Source organism: Podarcis vaucheri (assembly GCF_965113315.1).
Source record: "Podarcis vaucheri genome assembly, chromosome: 5".
NCBI lineage: Eukaryota > Metazoa > Chordata > Lepidosauria > Squamata > Lacertidae > Podarcis > Podarcis vaucheri.
The window spans coordinates 62,091,790-62,109,010 of NC_138763.1; the positions used below are offsets into that span (position 1 = coordinate 62,091,790).

Consider the following 17,221-nt stretch of genomic DNA (forward strand, 5'->3'; position numbering starts at 1 on the left):
AAACCTAGAAAATGAGGGGAAATGTATTGATCAAGTACCTCTGTTCAACCTTCTGTTAAAACAAAAACAGTGAAGGCTGAAATATGTGGAGAGGCTGAGGAAATTCCAGCAGGGATCCTCCTTAGTTTGAGAAAATGGCAGAGCCAGTATCTTTCCCCTGGAAACAAGAGGAGGTTTCAGGCAACAAATGCAGTTTTACTGACTTATGGAAGCGTAGCAGATTCTGATGACAGACCTTGTGTGCATTCAGGACTGCATTTTGTGAGGAAAATACAGTTAGAAATGTAATTTTTGAGGGGAAAGACAGCCCCTGAAGTCCATTCAAAAGTGTCATATGGTGGAGAATGGAGTATCTGGAGTTCTGACTGACATTACTTGCCCAGGTCATATAATGCCAGTCTTAAAAGAACTCAGTTGGCTGACTATTCATGTTCAAGCTGAATTTAAGGTGCTAGCACCTTAAACCCCTCAGTTTTTGGGGGATCTAAGCCCTTCCTCCCATATCAACCTGCCCACACAGTAAGGGCAATGACTTTCTCCAAATACCAACTGGATCAGAAGTGAGGTTTGTTACAATAAGAGGGCTTTTAAGCTCCATCTATCAAATGCCCTCCTCAAGGAGGTATACCTGACACCAATTTTGCTATCTTTTAGAGACTTTTTTTTTTAAAAAAAAGTCACCCAGGCATTTAAAATATTTGAATTATTAGACCTGAAGTGCTGAAAACTCTCTAACTTTTAATGGTGTTCTTACTTGCTGGTTGTTTTGTTCATATTAATTGTTTTGAGATTTAATTTATAAACCACAAACACATAATTAAATTGTGTGTGTGTGTGTGTGTGTGTGTGTGTGTCTGGTAGCTATTCATGAGCAGAACAGTTTTGGCTTCAGTAAATATTCAGTCACCAGTGTGCAGTTTTAAATGGTATAGTCTCATGAATTTTGAAGCATGTGATCTATCTGAATCTTTTCCCTGGTTCCCATGTGAAGTGAGGGGAGAAAGTATTTGATCCCCTGCTAAATTTGCCCGTTTGCCCTCTGACGAAGAAATGACCAATCCATAATTTTAATGGTAGGTTTATTGTAGCTGTGAGAGACAGAATAACAACAGGAAAACCCCCAGAAACCCAGAAGACAAAAGTCAGAGATTGATGTGCATTGTAATGAATGAAATAAGTAGCTGATCCCCTATCAACCAGCCAGATGTCAGGCTACCTGGTATCTTCACTGTATGCAACGAGCTGAGATTAGAAACACCTGCTGTAAGGAACAGGTTTTACCTGTAATCCCAGCTCGTTACAGTACAGTGGTGCCTCGCAAGACGAAAATAATCTGTTCCGCGAGTCTCTTCGTCTTGTGTTTTTTTCGTCTTGCGAAGCAACCCTATTAGCGGCTTAGCGGATTAGCGCTATTAGCGGTTTAGCGGATTAGCGGCTATTAAAGGCTTAGCGGATTAGCGGCTAAAAGGCTATTAGCGGCTTAGCAGCTTATAAAAAGGGGGGAGGAAGCGGAAAAAAATCGGAACACTCGCGAGACGTTTTCGTCTTGCAAAGCAAGCCCATAGGGAAATTCGTCTTGCGAAGCAGCTCAAAAACAGAAAACCCTTTCGTCTGGTGGGTTTTCCGTCTTGCGAGGCATTCGTCTTGCGGGGCACCACTGTACCTGTACAAAAGATACCTGTCGACAGAAGCAATCAATCCAGCAGATTCCTAAGTAGCTACCATGACCAAGACCAAAGAGCTGTCCAAGGATGTGAGGGACAAGATTGTAGACCTGCAGAAGGCTGGACTGGGCTACAAGACTATTGCCAATCAGCTTGGTGAAAAGGTGACAACAGTTGGTGCAATAATTCGCAAATGGGAGAAAAACAAAATAAATGTCAACCTCCCTCGGTCTGGGGCTCCATGCAAGATCTCATCTCATGGAGTTGTGATGATCAGGAGAAAGGTGATGAAGCAGCCCAGAACTACACGACGGAACTTGTCAATGATCTCAGGGTAGCTGGGACCATAGTCACCATTAAAACAGTTGGTAACACACTACGTCGTGAAGGACTGAGATTTTGCAGAGCCCACAAGGTCCCCTTGCTCAAGACAGCACATGTACAGGTCCATCTGCAGTTTGCCAATGCACATCTGAATGACCCAGAGGAGAACTGGGTGAAAGTGTTGTGGTCAGATGAAACCAAAATCGAGCTCTTTGGCATCAGCTCAACTCGCCGTGTTTGGAGGAAGAGGAATGCTGCCTATGACCCCAAGAACACCACCCCCACCATCAAACATGGAGGGGGACATATTATGCTTTGGGGGTGTTTTTCTGCTAAGGGGACAGGACACCTTCACCGCATAGAAGGGACAATGGATGGGACCATGTATCGTCAAATCTTGGGTGAGCACCTCCTTCCCTCAGCCAGGGCATTGAAAATGGGTCAAGGGTGGGTATTCCAGCATGACAATGACCCAAACACACAGTCAAGGCAACAAAGGAGTGGCTCAAGAAGAAGCACATTAAGGTCCTGGAGTGGCCTAGCCAGTCTCCAGACCTTAATCCCATCAAACATCTGTGGAGGGAGCTGAAGGTTCGAGTAGCTACACAGTAGCCTCGAAATCTTACTGACTTGGAGAGGATCTGCAAAGAGGAGTGGGGCAAAATACTTCCTGAGATGTGTGCAAACCTGGTGGCCACCTACAAGAAATGTCTGACCTCTGTAATTGCTAACAAGGGTTTTGTCACCAATACTAAGTCATCTTTTGCAAAGAGATCAAATACTTATTTCACAATTATAATGCACATCAATCTCTGACTTTTGTCATCTAGGTTTCTGGGGGGCTTTCCTGTTGTTATTCTGTTTCTCACAGCTCCAATAAACCAACCAGTAAAATTATAGACTGGTCATTTCTTCATCAGAGGGCAAACGGGCAAATTTAGCAGGGGATCAAATACTTTATGACCAGAGCTTCTGAAATAGATAAATGGTACAATGCATTCTTGAAACTTGCACAAAGGAATTTGGTACATTGAAAGCAAAATCTATGGAACAAACCCTTGCTATCTGTTTGATTTCTGCAGATAACTATCTACCCCCAATATGAGTAATATAATGAGAAACAAACCTTCTCATCTTCACTCTCTGTTGGCTTATTTTTCATTTCAGTATGTAGAATCAGGGTTGGCGGGCAGGAGGTCCTGTTTGATTCTTTGCCTTTATCCGAAACTGAAACACAAAAGTAATTGGATCCAATAAGTGACTATATCCCACTGAGCTGTCAACGACTTATATTTTCCCCATTATTTGGGGTTTTTACAGTTTAACTGAAAAAGCTTGTTAGGCAGACATACAAAAAAGTTGCCCCCCACCCACCCGCCCATGAGTAAATTATGTTGCACTTAGAAAATGTGCATCTCTGCAATACCCAACACTTTGTTGTTAAAATATGGTTTTCCTCATGGAGGTACAAAATGTGCCAGAGAACATTAGCCATTGCTTCTTGAAATTGCTGAAGTAGAACTATATGATCAAGAAAACCTTTTTCACTAGTTACTTATGGCAATGGATTGGAACCTCATAACATTCACATAGCCCTTGAATAACGTGTCTCCGTAGAGCTAATCCAGAGATGTCTAGCATGGACCTTAGGTCAACAGGTGTTACATATTCCAGGACAAAGAAGGAAATCTGTGGCTCGTGTGTCCCACCTAAACTTCATGTATGATACAGTCGTGGTGAGGGTGTAAGAGCAGACCTTAGGCTCATGCACTCACCCATATTGCACGTAGAGTTGTCAATATTAAGCAGGCTCGCTTATTCAGATATTACATAAATGATACCCATTTTTTTTATTTTCTAACCATAGAATTTTGTTTCTGCAAGCACAGTGAGAAGGTGCATGATTTGAGCTTTGCTCTTCTGCTGTAGCACATAATGGTTTTCATACACATTAAGTTGAAACCATAACCAATTTGCCTTGTTGATTTCAATGGAACTAGTGCATGTGTGTGTACTACAGGTTTCATGCTTACAGAATAAAATATAGTTATTTATTATTTGCTTTATTTTTATTTAACAATATTATGTACCAATTAATTAAGCAGTCACCATAGTACAATATAAAAATATTCAAAATAAAATATCAATAAAAGACAGACAGGCATAAACATGGTCAAAATTTAGATAAAAACCAGCAGTTCTGAAACGAATATACACAATAAAATTACATGTCTAAGTACACTTCCCTAAACAAAAAAAAAGGCTTTAGTAGATAATGAAAACAAAACATTAGCAGGTGCCTGCCTTATCTGCCATTGTATAGAATGGCTGGAATATTACACAAAATTGGGGGGTAAATAAGTACTAGAAAATAAAGGCATGAAAGAGACAGCTCTTATGCTCTGTGTTGAGTCCCAATTGAAACCATATATCTGACAACTCAACTTATCAACTTATCTATAAAATAACTTGACTTTGGTGGCCTGCTTCAAAAGAAGCCAGCAAATTAAATTCCATCTCTCTTCCTCACCAGTGGCCTGCTGGCAGATGCTCCTTTCACAGAGAGAATGGCTGTGGGCATTGCTGCTAGTGCGGTGCATCAGCTGTGCACACAACGTAGAAATCTCATTCACAATTTTGAAACTTCTGGTGCAAAGATAAAGAGATACCAGAGATGGGCTCTTAGGCTACTTAATCTTACTTTAACTCTGCAAATTGAGATTAGTACTGGGACAAAACAGAACCACTGACAGGATGTTGGCAGGCACACTGTTTTACAGTGCTAAGGGCATTTCCCTTGGTAGTAGAAAACAATAGAGTTGCATTTCTTCCTAAACGTTCTAAAAATAAGTGAATCAGCCAGGGAATTAAGAGTCATCATCAGTTTTAAACATTTATCCCACCATATACATTTCTATATACATAAAACTGCAATGATTTGCAGTGCTGCATCACAATCCTGGATTTGTATGAAGTCAGGGAGGGAGAGAGGAGCAAAATGGTATACAGATTTTAAAATGGTGGTTTTAAACAGTGGCAGAGATTTGAATAAAGTAGGGGTGATGGGACACAGAGGAGACTGGGGAGAGCTTGAACAAGCTGGCAATATGGAGTGGGGGGAGCTTGAAGGAACTGTGAGGATATTGTGGGAACTGTGAGAATATTCACTGCCCCTGTGTATCCTGCCGCCTGAGTTGATCACCTCATCTTGCCTCATTTGTGAGCTGGCCCTGTTCACGTCTAAAAAGTGATACATTCCTGTGTGAATGAAATGTGAAGTCTTTACTTCTGATTTCAAACCTCTGAGCATGATCCAAATGAGCAGAAGAAGAAAAACCTCACAACCCATAAAGCTGGCAAGTGTGGGCAGACACAATCAGTCATCAAAATATTTCCATTCATATCTTGACAAGAGACAGCTGCTAATCAGCACTCAAAATTCATCACAGTGTAAATGCAGTGAGAACGAGGAAATCATGCTTTCACCAGCACTGACTTTTTTATCTGACTCTGGAACACAAAGAGTAGTGCTCGTCTCTTCCACACCTTCCTATACAGTAATAAGAATGTAAAAGCAGTCCTGTGGATCTAAGGGGCCACATAATCCGTCATCTTGTTTCCAGCAGTGGCTAACCAGATACGTCTGGGAAACCTTCACACAAGACTGTAAAGCAACAGCCTCTCTTACTGACTGCTATGCAGAAAAGCCTGCTACCTTCAAACCTGGATACATAGCAGGTTGAGGCTGACGTCAGAAAGGGGCACCTAGGGAGCAATACTAGTATCTGATCTGTCTGACTAAGGAGTGGGGTTGGATACAGAAGAGCGTGAGAGAAGCTCCATCACAGCAAAAAGCCTGCAGCATCAACAAAAGATGTGGCCTGTTCTGGAACCACCACCAATAATGCTGCTATCAACAGTAGGTTTAAATTGGGTGTTTAGGTGGGGAAATAGGAAAGTCATCTGAGGATCCACTGGAACCTAAGACAGCCCATTTGCTGGCAAGGGACCAAACCTGCACCCCCTTTGTTGCTTCAGCAGAAAAGAAGCACGTATACCCAGGGATGTCCAGGATTTCCTGGGCTCAGTTCACTGTATATGCATCTTATGACAAGAACGGCTGCTTATGTACACATATTAACTTAGCCTAGCCTACCTGCTGGCTGGAAAAGCAAGATACAGATATATTGCACACATCGTTAAACTATGGAATAGACTCCCACGGGACAGAATAATGGCCACCAGCATGGATAGCTTTAAAAGAGGATTAGAAAAATTATTATTATAAATCATTAATTCAATTCCTACCCTGCCTTTTCTCTGAAAGCAGCCCAAGGCAGCAAAACAAACATTAAAACCATCTCCAAAACACTTCCAGACTGGGAAAGCTTGAAAAGGCACATTGAAAGAGGAAGGTAGGTGCCAAAAATTTAAGAGAGGCACCAGCTACCTAATGTTCAAAGGGAAGGGATTCCAAATTCACGGAGGATACAGCTATCAATGGCTACTAGGTATGGTGGCTATATTCTTTCTCACCGATGGAGGGAGTATTCTTCTGAATGTCAGTTGCTGGGAATCACAAGTGGAAAGAGTTGGTCTTGCATTCAGGTCCTGCTGTGGGGCTTCTCATAGGTATCTGGTTGGCCATTGTGAGAACAGGATGCTGGAGTAGATGGGTCATGGACCTGATCTAGCAGGCTCTTCTTAGGTACCCTGAGAGATAGCTCACTTGGTAGAGCATGAGACTGTTGGTCTCAGGGTTGTGAGTTCGAGCCCCACGTTGGGTAAAAGATTCTTGCATTGCAGGGAGTTGGACTAGATGGCCCTTGTGGTCCCTTCCAACTCTACACTTCTATGATTCCCAAAGCTGCTTTTTATATAATTTCTTTCACAGATCAGGTCAAGAGAGCCACAAAGCAGCTTCTTTACTTTATCTGCAGTATTTCTGATAGCCACAGCAAAGTACTAGCTGATGAGAGGTGGTCAGAGAGATATTTTTGACTCTGTGTGTGTGCATCTTTGTATTTGTGTTTGTGCTGGTATAGCTTTGGGGTCTGGCTCCACTCACTGATGGAATGTCCCTGCCAGTAATCTGGCCTTAGAATGAAAAAGGTACCCCCCCCCCCGATTTAGGTTATGATGTCAAATACTTGGTACTATCAGCTTCACAACCATGGTTATGTGCACTGCAAATGAACCGTTCCTGGTTTGCTTATACACAGCAAGGTATGCATTTTCAGCTTGGTTAAAGCCTCTGATACCCATTCCTTTTCTTCTCTAAGACTGCAGGAGCAGCTAACAAATCAACGCGTTGTTTACAGACGGCAAGGCGATTGATGAAAATATTTTGAACACTATGTGCCTAATGTGCCTGCTGGAAAGAGAGTATGCGAGAGGATAGGAGAGCCGGAGCCGCTTTCATTGGAAAGAAATACTCCTTTAACAGTCATTGATTCGGCAACGGCTACAGAGATGTGCAAATAAACCTGCATACCCAAGGCTTTTTACACATATAATTGGCTCTGGTGCTTTGCCTGTTCTAGCTGAGCTGAGCCTACTCAATTGCTCTCGGAGGGCTCAAACTGCAGAGCTCTATGACACGTCTCAGTATTCCTTGCTTTGTGCTCTTCCACAAATAATCTCCAGCTCGAAAGCTGTATATTCTGGTAATACAAGCAGCTAGAATATTGCAACACTTGAGGATTTATAGAGTCCAGATTAATTGAATAGGAATAATACAACATACACAGAATAGATTTTTCACATATTTTGTTTTGTATTTATTATTACATTTATACCCCACCTTTCCTTTGAGGAGCTCAAAGTGACATACACAGTTCTCCCCCCTCTCCATTTTATTCCCATAAGAATACATGAAGAACCTGCAGGATTAGGCCAAAAGGCCCATCTGGTGCGACACTCTGTTCTCACAGTGGCCAACCACATGGCCATGGGAAGCCAATAAACAGAACCTGAGCATAACAGCACTTTCCCCACCTGCTTTCCCCAGCAATTGCCTCCAACACTGGAGGCAGAATTAGCCATCATCGCTAGTATCCTCCATGAGTTTGTCTAAGCTTTTCTTGAAACCAGCCAAATTGGTGCCCATCATTGGAAGCAAAAGAGCACACCGTCTCCACCAAGGAGGAGACAGGGGACTCCCCTGAGAAGGAGTCTAGTTCACCAACACAGGAGCCAGATATATGGAGAAACGTGACTCAAAGAAGTAGGAGGCCCAGGGTTCACTCTGATTGTTTATAAATACACAATCGCTTTGAGGTCCTCTCTCCTAGCATGGAAGACGAAGAGCAGACTCCATTTGAGGATCTCTCCCTCATTACAGTCAATCAGGTATATGAAGACGAGCAGCAAAGTCAGTCCTCAGGGAATGTGCAGGCGACCTTGGAACGGACAGCTCACGGAAGAACCCCGACCAAACGTAAGAGGAGGCGTGTAGTGGTGATAGGGGATTCCCTACTGAGGGGAACAGAAGCAGTGATCTGTGGGCCTGACAAGATGTCTCGGGAAGTGTGCTGTCTCCCCGGGGCTAAGATCCAAGATGTAACTGAACGACTGCAAGGAATCATAAAACCCACTGACAAATACCCTTTCCTCTTGGTTCATGTGGGAACCAATGACACTGCAAGCAATAGCCTCCAGAAGATCAAAAGCGACTACGAGGCTCTTGGCAGGAAATTGAAGCAACTAAATGCACAAATTGTCATCTCATCTGTCCTCCCAGTTGAACGACGTGGCCCAGGGAGAGAGGGAAAAATAGTGGAAGTGAACAGCTGGCTTCGCAAATGGTGTAAACAGGAACAGTTTGGATTCTTAGATCACGGACTGCAGTTTCTTGAAGATGGACTTCTGGCAAGCGATGGGCTGCACCTCACAACGGTTGGGAGAAATGTTTTTGCCAAAAATCTCAGAAACCTCATCAGGAGGGCTTTAAACTGACTAATGTGGGGGAGGGAGACAGTGCTCCTGAAGGTAGGAGTCTATCAATTGATGAAGATGATCATCCAAATGTCATAGACCAAATGGAGCAAACAGCACACAGACCTAGTGGTGGGAGGAAAAAATTCTTAAATAAGAGACACGGGGGAATGATTAATGGACTTCAATGTCTGTACACTAATGCGCAAAGCATGGGAAATAAACAAGATGAGCTTGAGCTCTTGGTACAGCAAACTAAATATGACATAATAGGCATCACTGAAACCTGGTGGGATAAGTCCCACGAGTGGAATGTAATAATGGGGGGATACAATCTATTTCAGAGAAACAGACCAGACAAGAAAGGAGGAGGAGTGGCGTTATATGTCAAGGATGTGTATACCTGTGAAGAGATCCAAGATTTAGATCCTCAAAGCCAAAGTGAGAGCATTTGGGTCAAAATTAAGGGAGAGAAGAATTACAGAGACCTCATTGTGGGAGTTTACTATAGATCCCCAAGCCAAACGGAGGACATAGATGATGCCTTCCTGGAACAGATGGCCAAGCATGCAAAAGGAAGGGAGATAGTAGTAATGGGGGACTTCAATTACCCGGATATTTGTTGGACGTCAAACTCAGCCAAGAGCATAAGGTCAAACAGATTCCTCACTGGCCTTGCAGACAACTTCATTGTCCAGAAAGTGGGAGAAGCAACAAGAGGAACAGCCATTTTAGATCTGGTCCTAACCAATGTTGATGACCTGGTTAGTGGGGTAAAAGTGGAAGGATCATTAGGCGCGAGTGATCATGCTCTTCTGAAGTTTACTATACAGCGGAAAGGAGCAGCCAAGCATACTAGGACTCAATTTCTTGACTTTAAGAAAGCCGACTTCATAAAACTTAGGGAAGTGCTGGGTGAGATCCCATGGACAACAATACTAAAAGGAAAGGGAGTTCATGATGGCTGGGAGTTTGTTAAGAGGGAGATAGTAAAAGCACAACGTCAGGCAATACCAATGAGACGGAAACATGGAAGGTGCCTAAAGAAGCCAGGGTGGCTATCTAAAGAACTTTTAACTGAGTTAAGATTAAAAAAGGATGTGTACAAAAAATGGAAAAGGGAAACCACCAAAGAGGAATTCAAACAAATACCCAGCACGTGTAGACACAAAGTCAGAAAAGCTAAAGCACAGAATGAACTCAGGCTTGCTAGAGAGGTTAAAAGCAACAAAAAAGGCTTTTATGGGTATGTTCATAGCAAAAGGAAGAACAAAGAAACAGTGGGGTCACTCAGAGGAGAAGATGGTGAAATGCAAACAGGGGACACAGAAAGGGCTGAACTCCTCAATGCCTTCTTTGCCTCAGTCTTCTCCGATAAAGAAAACAATGCCCGACCTGAAGAATTTGGAGCAAATGATTCAGCAAAGGAAACACAGCCCAGAATAACTAAGGAGATAGTACAAGAATATTTGGCTAGTTTAGATGTATTCAAGTCTCCAGGGCCAGATGAACTGCATCCAAGAGTATTAAAAGAACTGGCAGATGTGATCTCAGAACCACTGGCAGTCATCTTTGAGAATTCCTGGAGAACAGGCGAAGTCCCGGCAGACTGGAGGAGGGCAAATGTTGTCCCTATTTTCAAAAAGGGGAAAAGAGAGGACCCAAATAATTACCGCCCAGTCAGTCTGACATCAATAGCAGGGAAGATTCTGGAGCAGATCATTAAGCAAACAGTCTGTGAGCACCTAGAAAGGAATGCTGTGATCACCAATAGTCAGCATGGATTTCTGAAAAATAAGTCATGTCAGACTAACCTGATCTCGTTTTTTGACAGAATTACAAGCCTGGTAGATGAAGGGAACGCAGTGGATGTAGCCTACCTTGATTTCAGCAAGGCATTTGACAAGGTGCCCCATGATATTCTTGTAAAGAAGCTGGTAAAATGCGGTCTTGACTATGCTACCACTCAGTGGATTTGTAACTGGCTGACTGAGCGAACCCAAAGGGTGCTCATCAATGGTTCCTCTTCATCCTGGAGAAGAGTGACTAGTGGGGTGCCACAGGGTTCTGTCTTGGGCCCGGTCTTATTCAACATCTTTATCAACGACTTGGATGATGGACTCAAGGGCATCCTGATCAAATTTGCAGATGACACCAAACTGGGAGGAGTGGCTAACACCCCAGAGGACAGGATCACACTTCAAAACGACCTTGACAGATTAGAGAACTGGGCAAAAACAAACAAGATGAATTTTAACAGGGAGAAATGTAAAGTATTGCACTTGGGCAAAAAAAAATGAGAGGCACAAATACAAGATGGGGGACACCTGGCTTGAGAGCAGTACATGTGAAAAGGATCTAGGAGTCTTGGTTGACCACAAACTTGACATGAGCCAACAGTGTGACGCGGCAGCTAAAAAAGCCAATGCAATTCTGGGCTGCATCAATAGGAGTATAGCATCTAGATCAAGGGAAGTAATAGTGCCACTGTATTCTGCTCTGGTCAGACCACACCTGGAGTACTGTGTCCAGTTCTGGGCACCACAATTCAAGAAGGACACTGACAAACTGGAACGTGTCCAGAGGAGGGCAACCAAAATGGTCAAAGGCCTGGAAACAATGCCGTATGAGGAACGGCTAAGGGAGCTGGGCATGTTTAGCCTGGAGAAGAGGAGGTGAAGGGGTGATATGATAGCCATGTTCAAATATATAAAAGGATGTCACATAGAGGAGGGAGAAAGGTTGTTTTCTGCTGCTCCGGAGAAGCGGACACGGAGCAATGGATCCAAACTACAAGAAAGAAGATTCCACCTAAACATTAGGAAGAACTTCCTGACAGTAAGAGCTGTTCGACAGTGGAATTTGCTGCCAAGGAGTGTGGTGGAGTCTCCTACTTTGGAGGTCTTTAAGCAGAGGCTTGACAACCATATGTCAGGAGTGCTCTGATGGTGTTTCCTGCTTGGCAGGGGGTTGGACTCGATGGCCCTTGTGGTCTCTTCCAACTCTATGATTCTATGATTCTATGATTCTATGATTACTTCTTGTGGGAGCCAAATTCCATTGCTTAACTATATGCAGTGTGAAGGAGCACTTCCTTTTGCCTGTCATGAGTCTTCCAATGTTCAGCTTCATTGGAGGCCCCTAAGTTCTAGTACTGTGAGATAGGAAGAAAAGCTTTTCTTCACACCATGCACAATTTTATAAACCTCTACCATGTTCCCTCTTACTTGCTTCTTTCCCTAAACTAGAAAATCTTTCCTCAGAGGGGAGTTTCTCCATCCCCTTTTCTGAACCTTTCCCAGCTCTACAATATCTTTGCCGAGAGGAGAACTCTGTGCAGAGGTGTTCTATGCTAACAGGGTCCCACTCCTGTCATCAGCCATGCCGTAGCATTTTGCATTAACTGCAGCTTCTGGATCAAGCCCAAGGGAAGCCCCACATCAAGTGCATGCCAGTAGTCCAACCTTCAAGTCATCAGTGCCTGAACTACTGTGGACAAGCTCTCTAGGCCAACGTATGGCTGCAGCTGTCACATTTTAAGAAATTTATTTTTATATTGATTTAATCTTATTAGGGTTCAGTTGCTTTATAATGATTATCCTTTAAATATTTTTAGCTTTTTGTATTTTATCTATGTTGCTTTAATCTGTGTAAACCAACTTGAGTCCTCAACCTGAGTGAGATGATGATGATAATAGCAACAGCAGCAGCAGCAGCAGTAGCAGCAGCAACAACAAATGAATCTGTGTCATCCAAGAATGCTTTCAGGTACTCCACCACAACTCTCTCCATCACCTACTCCAAGAATATCATCTTCTCAGACCACCAAGGAAGTGCAATGATGTTACTGACTGTAAATGAAGTTACTATGAAGTGAGAAAAATGTTTCTTGGACCAACCACAAAGCAGTTCATGCTTAGAGAGGGGGAAGGATCATGCAGTCCATTGCACTGTGGATTGTCTGCTTTAAATTGCCAGTTTGCAAAACTTTTGTAAGTTTAAAGGGGTGGCATGACCCCCCCTTCAGCAAAGCATTTGAAGATTAGTCACGCGAGAGAAAGGGAGGGATTGCTCTGCAACTGCCTCCCTTAAAGTTGCAAAGTGTTCACAAATATACAGTTTAAGGAAGAGGTAGTCATTTTCTCCTTTTGCAGTGCTGCTAAAGGATCAGCAAAAAGAGAGAAACTTTTCCAGTTCAGTCCCTATTATCAATTTTTAAAAAACCAAAACCAAAAGAAGTATGTCTCTCTACCATAACTGTGCTGTGATGTCAAGCTCAGCAAGAGAAACACAGAGTGTCAAGCCCTAACGCTATCTGAAGAAGTATTGATTTGCATGATCAAACAACAAGATTCAACCAAAAAGACATTTGTGGAGATGTAGAATGGCTTCTATGTGTGCACTGGGGCTCTCAGATGTCACTTCTTTTTTAAAATGTATTTTTATTAGAGATTTTCTTTGTTTACAAAAGTATGTGCAATGTCTCTTTCCCCTCCCAAGTAACATTTTTTACAGATCAGTTTCATTTGTTGAGACATTAGGAAGAAAAGGGGGAAAGAGGGGGGTGGGGAAGGTGAGTGGGGTGGTGGCGGTGATGTTTCTATTTTACTTAATATATGTGGGGTTTTGTGTCAGCATCACTTGTGCAGGTTCTCTGCTATTCACTTGTGTTCCTTTGGGGTGAGAGAGGTTGGGGTTGGCCTAGGGTGTGTTTGTTTGTTTGTTTGTTTGTGATTGGCTGTGGTGGTCTTTGTTTTCATGTGTGAGTGGGGTGGGTGGGTGTTTTGGATCAGGTTAGCCATATTAATTTGTATGCTGTTGGTGGATTTTTGTCGTCTTGTCGGGCTGTGTATGTGATAAAGGGGAGCCATACCAGGGTGAAGGCGTCTTCTTCTGTTTGTCCTTGTATCCGTTTCAGTTTATTGGTTAATTTTTCTAGTAAGGCTGTTTCCCATACTATTTGGTACCATTGGTCCATGCTTACTCCTGACAGGTCCCTCCAGTGTCTGGTTATGATGTTTCTGGCTGCTGAAAGTAGGTGGGTTATGAGGTCTTTGTGGTGTAAATGGGCATTATTTCACTTCTGACTCTACTTCTTACTACTGTGTCAACATCTGATGTCAAAGGGGAAGCTTGCCAAATATAAGTGCAGGCAAATTTGTCTATGTCTAGTCAGTGCCAAGCATGAACCTACAATTCTGTTCCATTTCATTAATCTGTCAGTTTCTTTTTTTTAAGTAATAATCTGAAAATGTATTTTAATGTGTATCTTCTGTTTAATGCTTATTTTAAATGTGTAATCTCTTTCTCTCCCCCCTCAGAAAAACAGCATATTGTTCGCATGCAGACGATCTGAAGTTCAGTGCTTGGCATCTCCAGGTAGAGCTTGGAAAAACTCCTGCCTGAAAACCTGGAGGCATTTGGACTAATAGTCTAATAGTGAAAGGCTGTTTGCTGTGCTCTGCACAGCAAATGTTTAAAAAGTTCCAAGAACTGCATCACAACATTGGATAAATTTGAAATCCAGTGGGTAGCTACATTCCAATTTGCACATTCATCCAAGAGGTGTGAATCAGGTCATCTTGTACTGAAATTTACGAAGACTGAATTCCTCAAGCATCTCTGGCCAAATGGCCTAAGTTGCTCTGTTTGAAGTGGACTTCTAAAGCTCTGTTACATAAGCAGAAACTGCCTCCCAGCAACTAAATCCATACTATTCTGTTATATATGAAGACTTTGACATTTAAAAAAGACTTCTATTTAACTGGGTAACAGTATTCAAACTCTGTCTCTTAGCTGGGTTCTTGCCATGTGGAGGATTCAGTGATGTCTTCCCACCTATCAAGCTATTCTCAACCATTGTCTGGTTTTAAACTGAAAAAAGGTGTATTTTATATCATGTCATAATCATGCTGAAAATGAAAATCAGTTGTTATCTTATTGAAAAATGATCATCTAACTAGAGTGTAGCAGAAACAAAGGGAGGCTCAAATTTAACAATGCAGCCATGCTACTAGACAGGAAAATAGGTTGTTGGTGGGCTGTTGTTGTTGTTGTTTTAAAGAAGGCAATGCATGCAACAGGGAAGGAAGATTTCCCCTAGAAGAATATTTACACCTGCCGGAAGAAGAAAACATTGCGAAAAAAGTGCACTCATTTTGTCTGGCAAATTTATTTACTCCGATTCTGGCAGATTCTTTGTTCTCAGACAAGCCATTTTGAACTTAAGTTTCTAGCACGGTAGATGCTCCACACCATGATGAGCATGGTGCCATCCTATGTTTTCAACACAATGACTTGTTCTTCAGCAATGAGTGGCAGAACTGCAGGTTTGGTTTACTGTCAGCGGTACAGTAGGAAAGGCTAAATGCTCCCCACAGACCTTTGCACACTTGCATGGACTGAGGTGAGCAATTTTACAATCATTTATCACTTTAGCTTCCACTGTGCAGATATGGCTTGTAGCTTATTATATTCATAGCTGGTATGTGCAGCTGGAGTGAAGGTGGACATGGGTTTTTAAAGGACAGGCAGCAATTTACTAGTAGAATAGATCAACAAATATAATCTTTTTCAAGAACCCATGCCTTCCAAACATGTGCTGTGATGTTTATGGATTTTATTCCACAAAATACGGCCAATCCTAGGCAGTGTTGCCTGTTATATACTGAAGTTCTCACCCTGGGCCAGCAGGGGGATACTGTAGATAGTTCAGGTCCACATATGCAAATAAGGGATCGAAAGTGACGTTCAGTGATTGGATAGTTACAGAAAATGGTTACTGTTGCATTCTAGTGGAGCTCTATTTAAGCAGGCCGGCTGAACCCTTCAGTTCAGTTCTGTTCTGGCCTGTGAGTAAACAAGAGCTGTTTGAAGAATCGCTGTGTCGTCTGATATGTTCACCCACAACTTAACATTGCCCTTCTAGAACTCAGTAAAGAAGAAGATGGGGTCAAAACTGGTATCAGTTGGCTCTGCCTTCACCTACGGTTGGGCTCCCTCTGTCTTCTGCCCCAGCAGTTGCAATGAGCAACAGCTACTACTGTTAGAGCTTTTATCAACTATAGCATCAAGTAGTGGCTTGTGAGTTCAGTTATTCAATGTATATGGCATTGGTAAAGCTTACAAAACAGTATTAAAAAGATACGGTAAATGAATAAATAAATGAATAAATCCTTTCTTCTGAGACAGCATAAACAATTAGCATTGAGAACCACACTCAACTGCAACAAGTCCAAGGCTGATTTAAAATGCAATTAAAATCCTGGCTGAATTAGAAAGGTCTTCACCTGGCTCTACAAAAGGATCCAGATGAGCATCTCTGGGAACAATATTCTATAGTCAGGTGCCAACATTTAAAAGACCCTCTCCTTGCTTCATTTCACTTGGCAGGGCTATCCAGATATCAAGCACTCCCTCCGAACTTTCCTAATAGTTCCAACACAATGCTCCTCAGTGGAAACAATTCTCAAATTCAGCTGAGAGTAATTAAGAGCAATCACTTCTTAATCAATTATCTATCTGCTTATACAAACATATATGTCTTAACATGGTACCTTGTGTTGGACAGATGTGGATAATAACCACAAAACATTATTTTTAAATAATATTTGAATGCCACATTTGAAGGTAAAGGTTCCACATGAACAAAGCCATAAAAATAAAGCAGAAATGACTAAAACAGTAGCAAAAAAAATTCAGTTTCAAACCAAACCAATGCTTCAGCAACAGTTAAAACTATAGCTCTGGGATGGAGAACTTTTTTCAGTTCAGGGGCCACATTCCCTTCAGTGCTATCTTCTGGGGGTGGGTATGACATGCTAGTGATGTGAGGGGCAAGATGCAAAACTGGTCAGAGCAACAAATGTACAAATTTTCCTTTGAAGTGAAAGCTGGTCTCTCTCTATCTTCCATCCAGACAGGCAAGAAGCATTATCAGAGATCAGGGACACATTCTGGCCAGACCAATGGCCTGCAAAGAGTCTTGGAGCCAGATAAAGAGACCAAAAGGACAACATTTGGCTCCTGGGCCCAAGATTCCCCTTACTTGCTTTTGTTACTTTTCAGCACCAACTGAAATCTTTCCTCTTCCACCAGCTTTTGGGGATGTAGTCATCTAAAAGCACTGGTCAACAGCAAGTGGAGAAGGGAAATGGCGTGTTGTTTTTGTATCACACTGTTTTTAAAATATTTTGATTTATTTCATGAGTGCTATATCTTTCTGTTGTGAGATGCCCAGAGATCACTTGATGATGGGCAGGTATATGGTACACAATGGCTTCACAAACTAACCTGTG

At 42.4% G+C, this 17,221-nt stretch overlaps 1 protein-coding gene across 2 annotated transcripts in view; it reads right to left on the bottom strand.

Moving 5' to 3' along the window:
* TCERG1L (transcription elongation regulator 1 like) overlaps window positions 1–17,221 on the bottom strand; it is a 185,531-nt gene that overhangs the window by 39,413 nt on the left and 128,897 nt on the right. For both annotated transcript variants that reach the window (XM_082222900.1, XM_082222899.1), the window contains exon 6: window positions 3,115–3,215. In XM_082222900.1, the coding sequence (XP_082079026.1) occupies window positions 3,115–3,215 (101 nt within the window). The remainder of the gene's footprint in view (window positions 1–3,114; window positions 3,216–17,221) is intronic.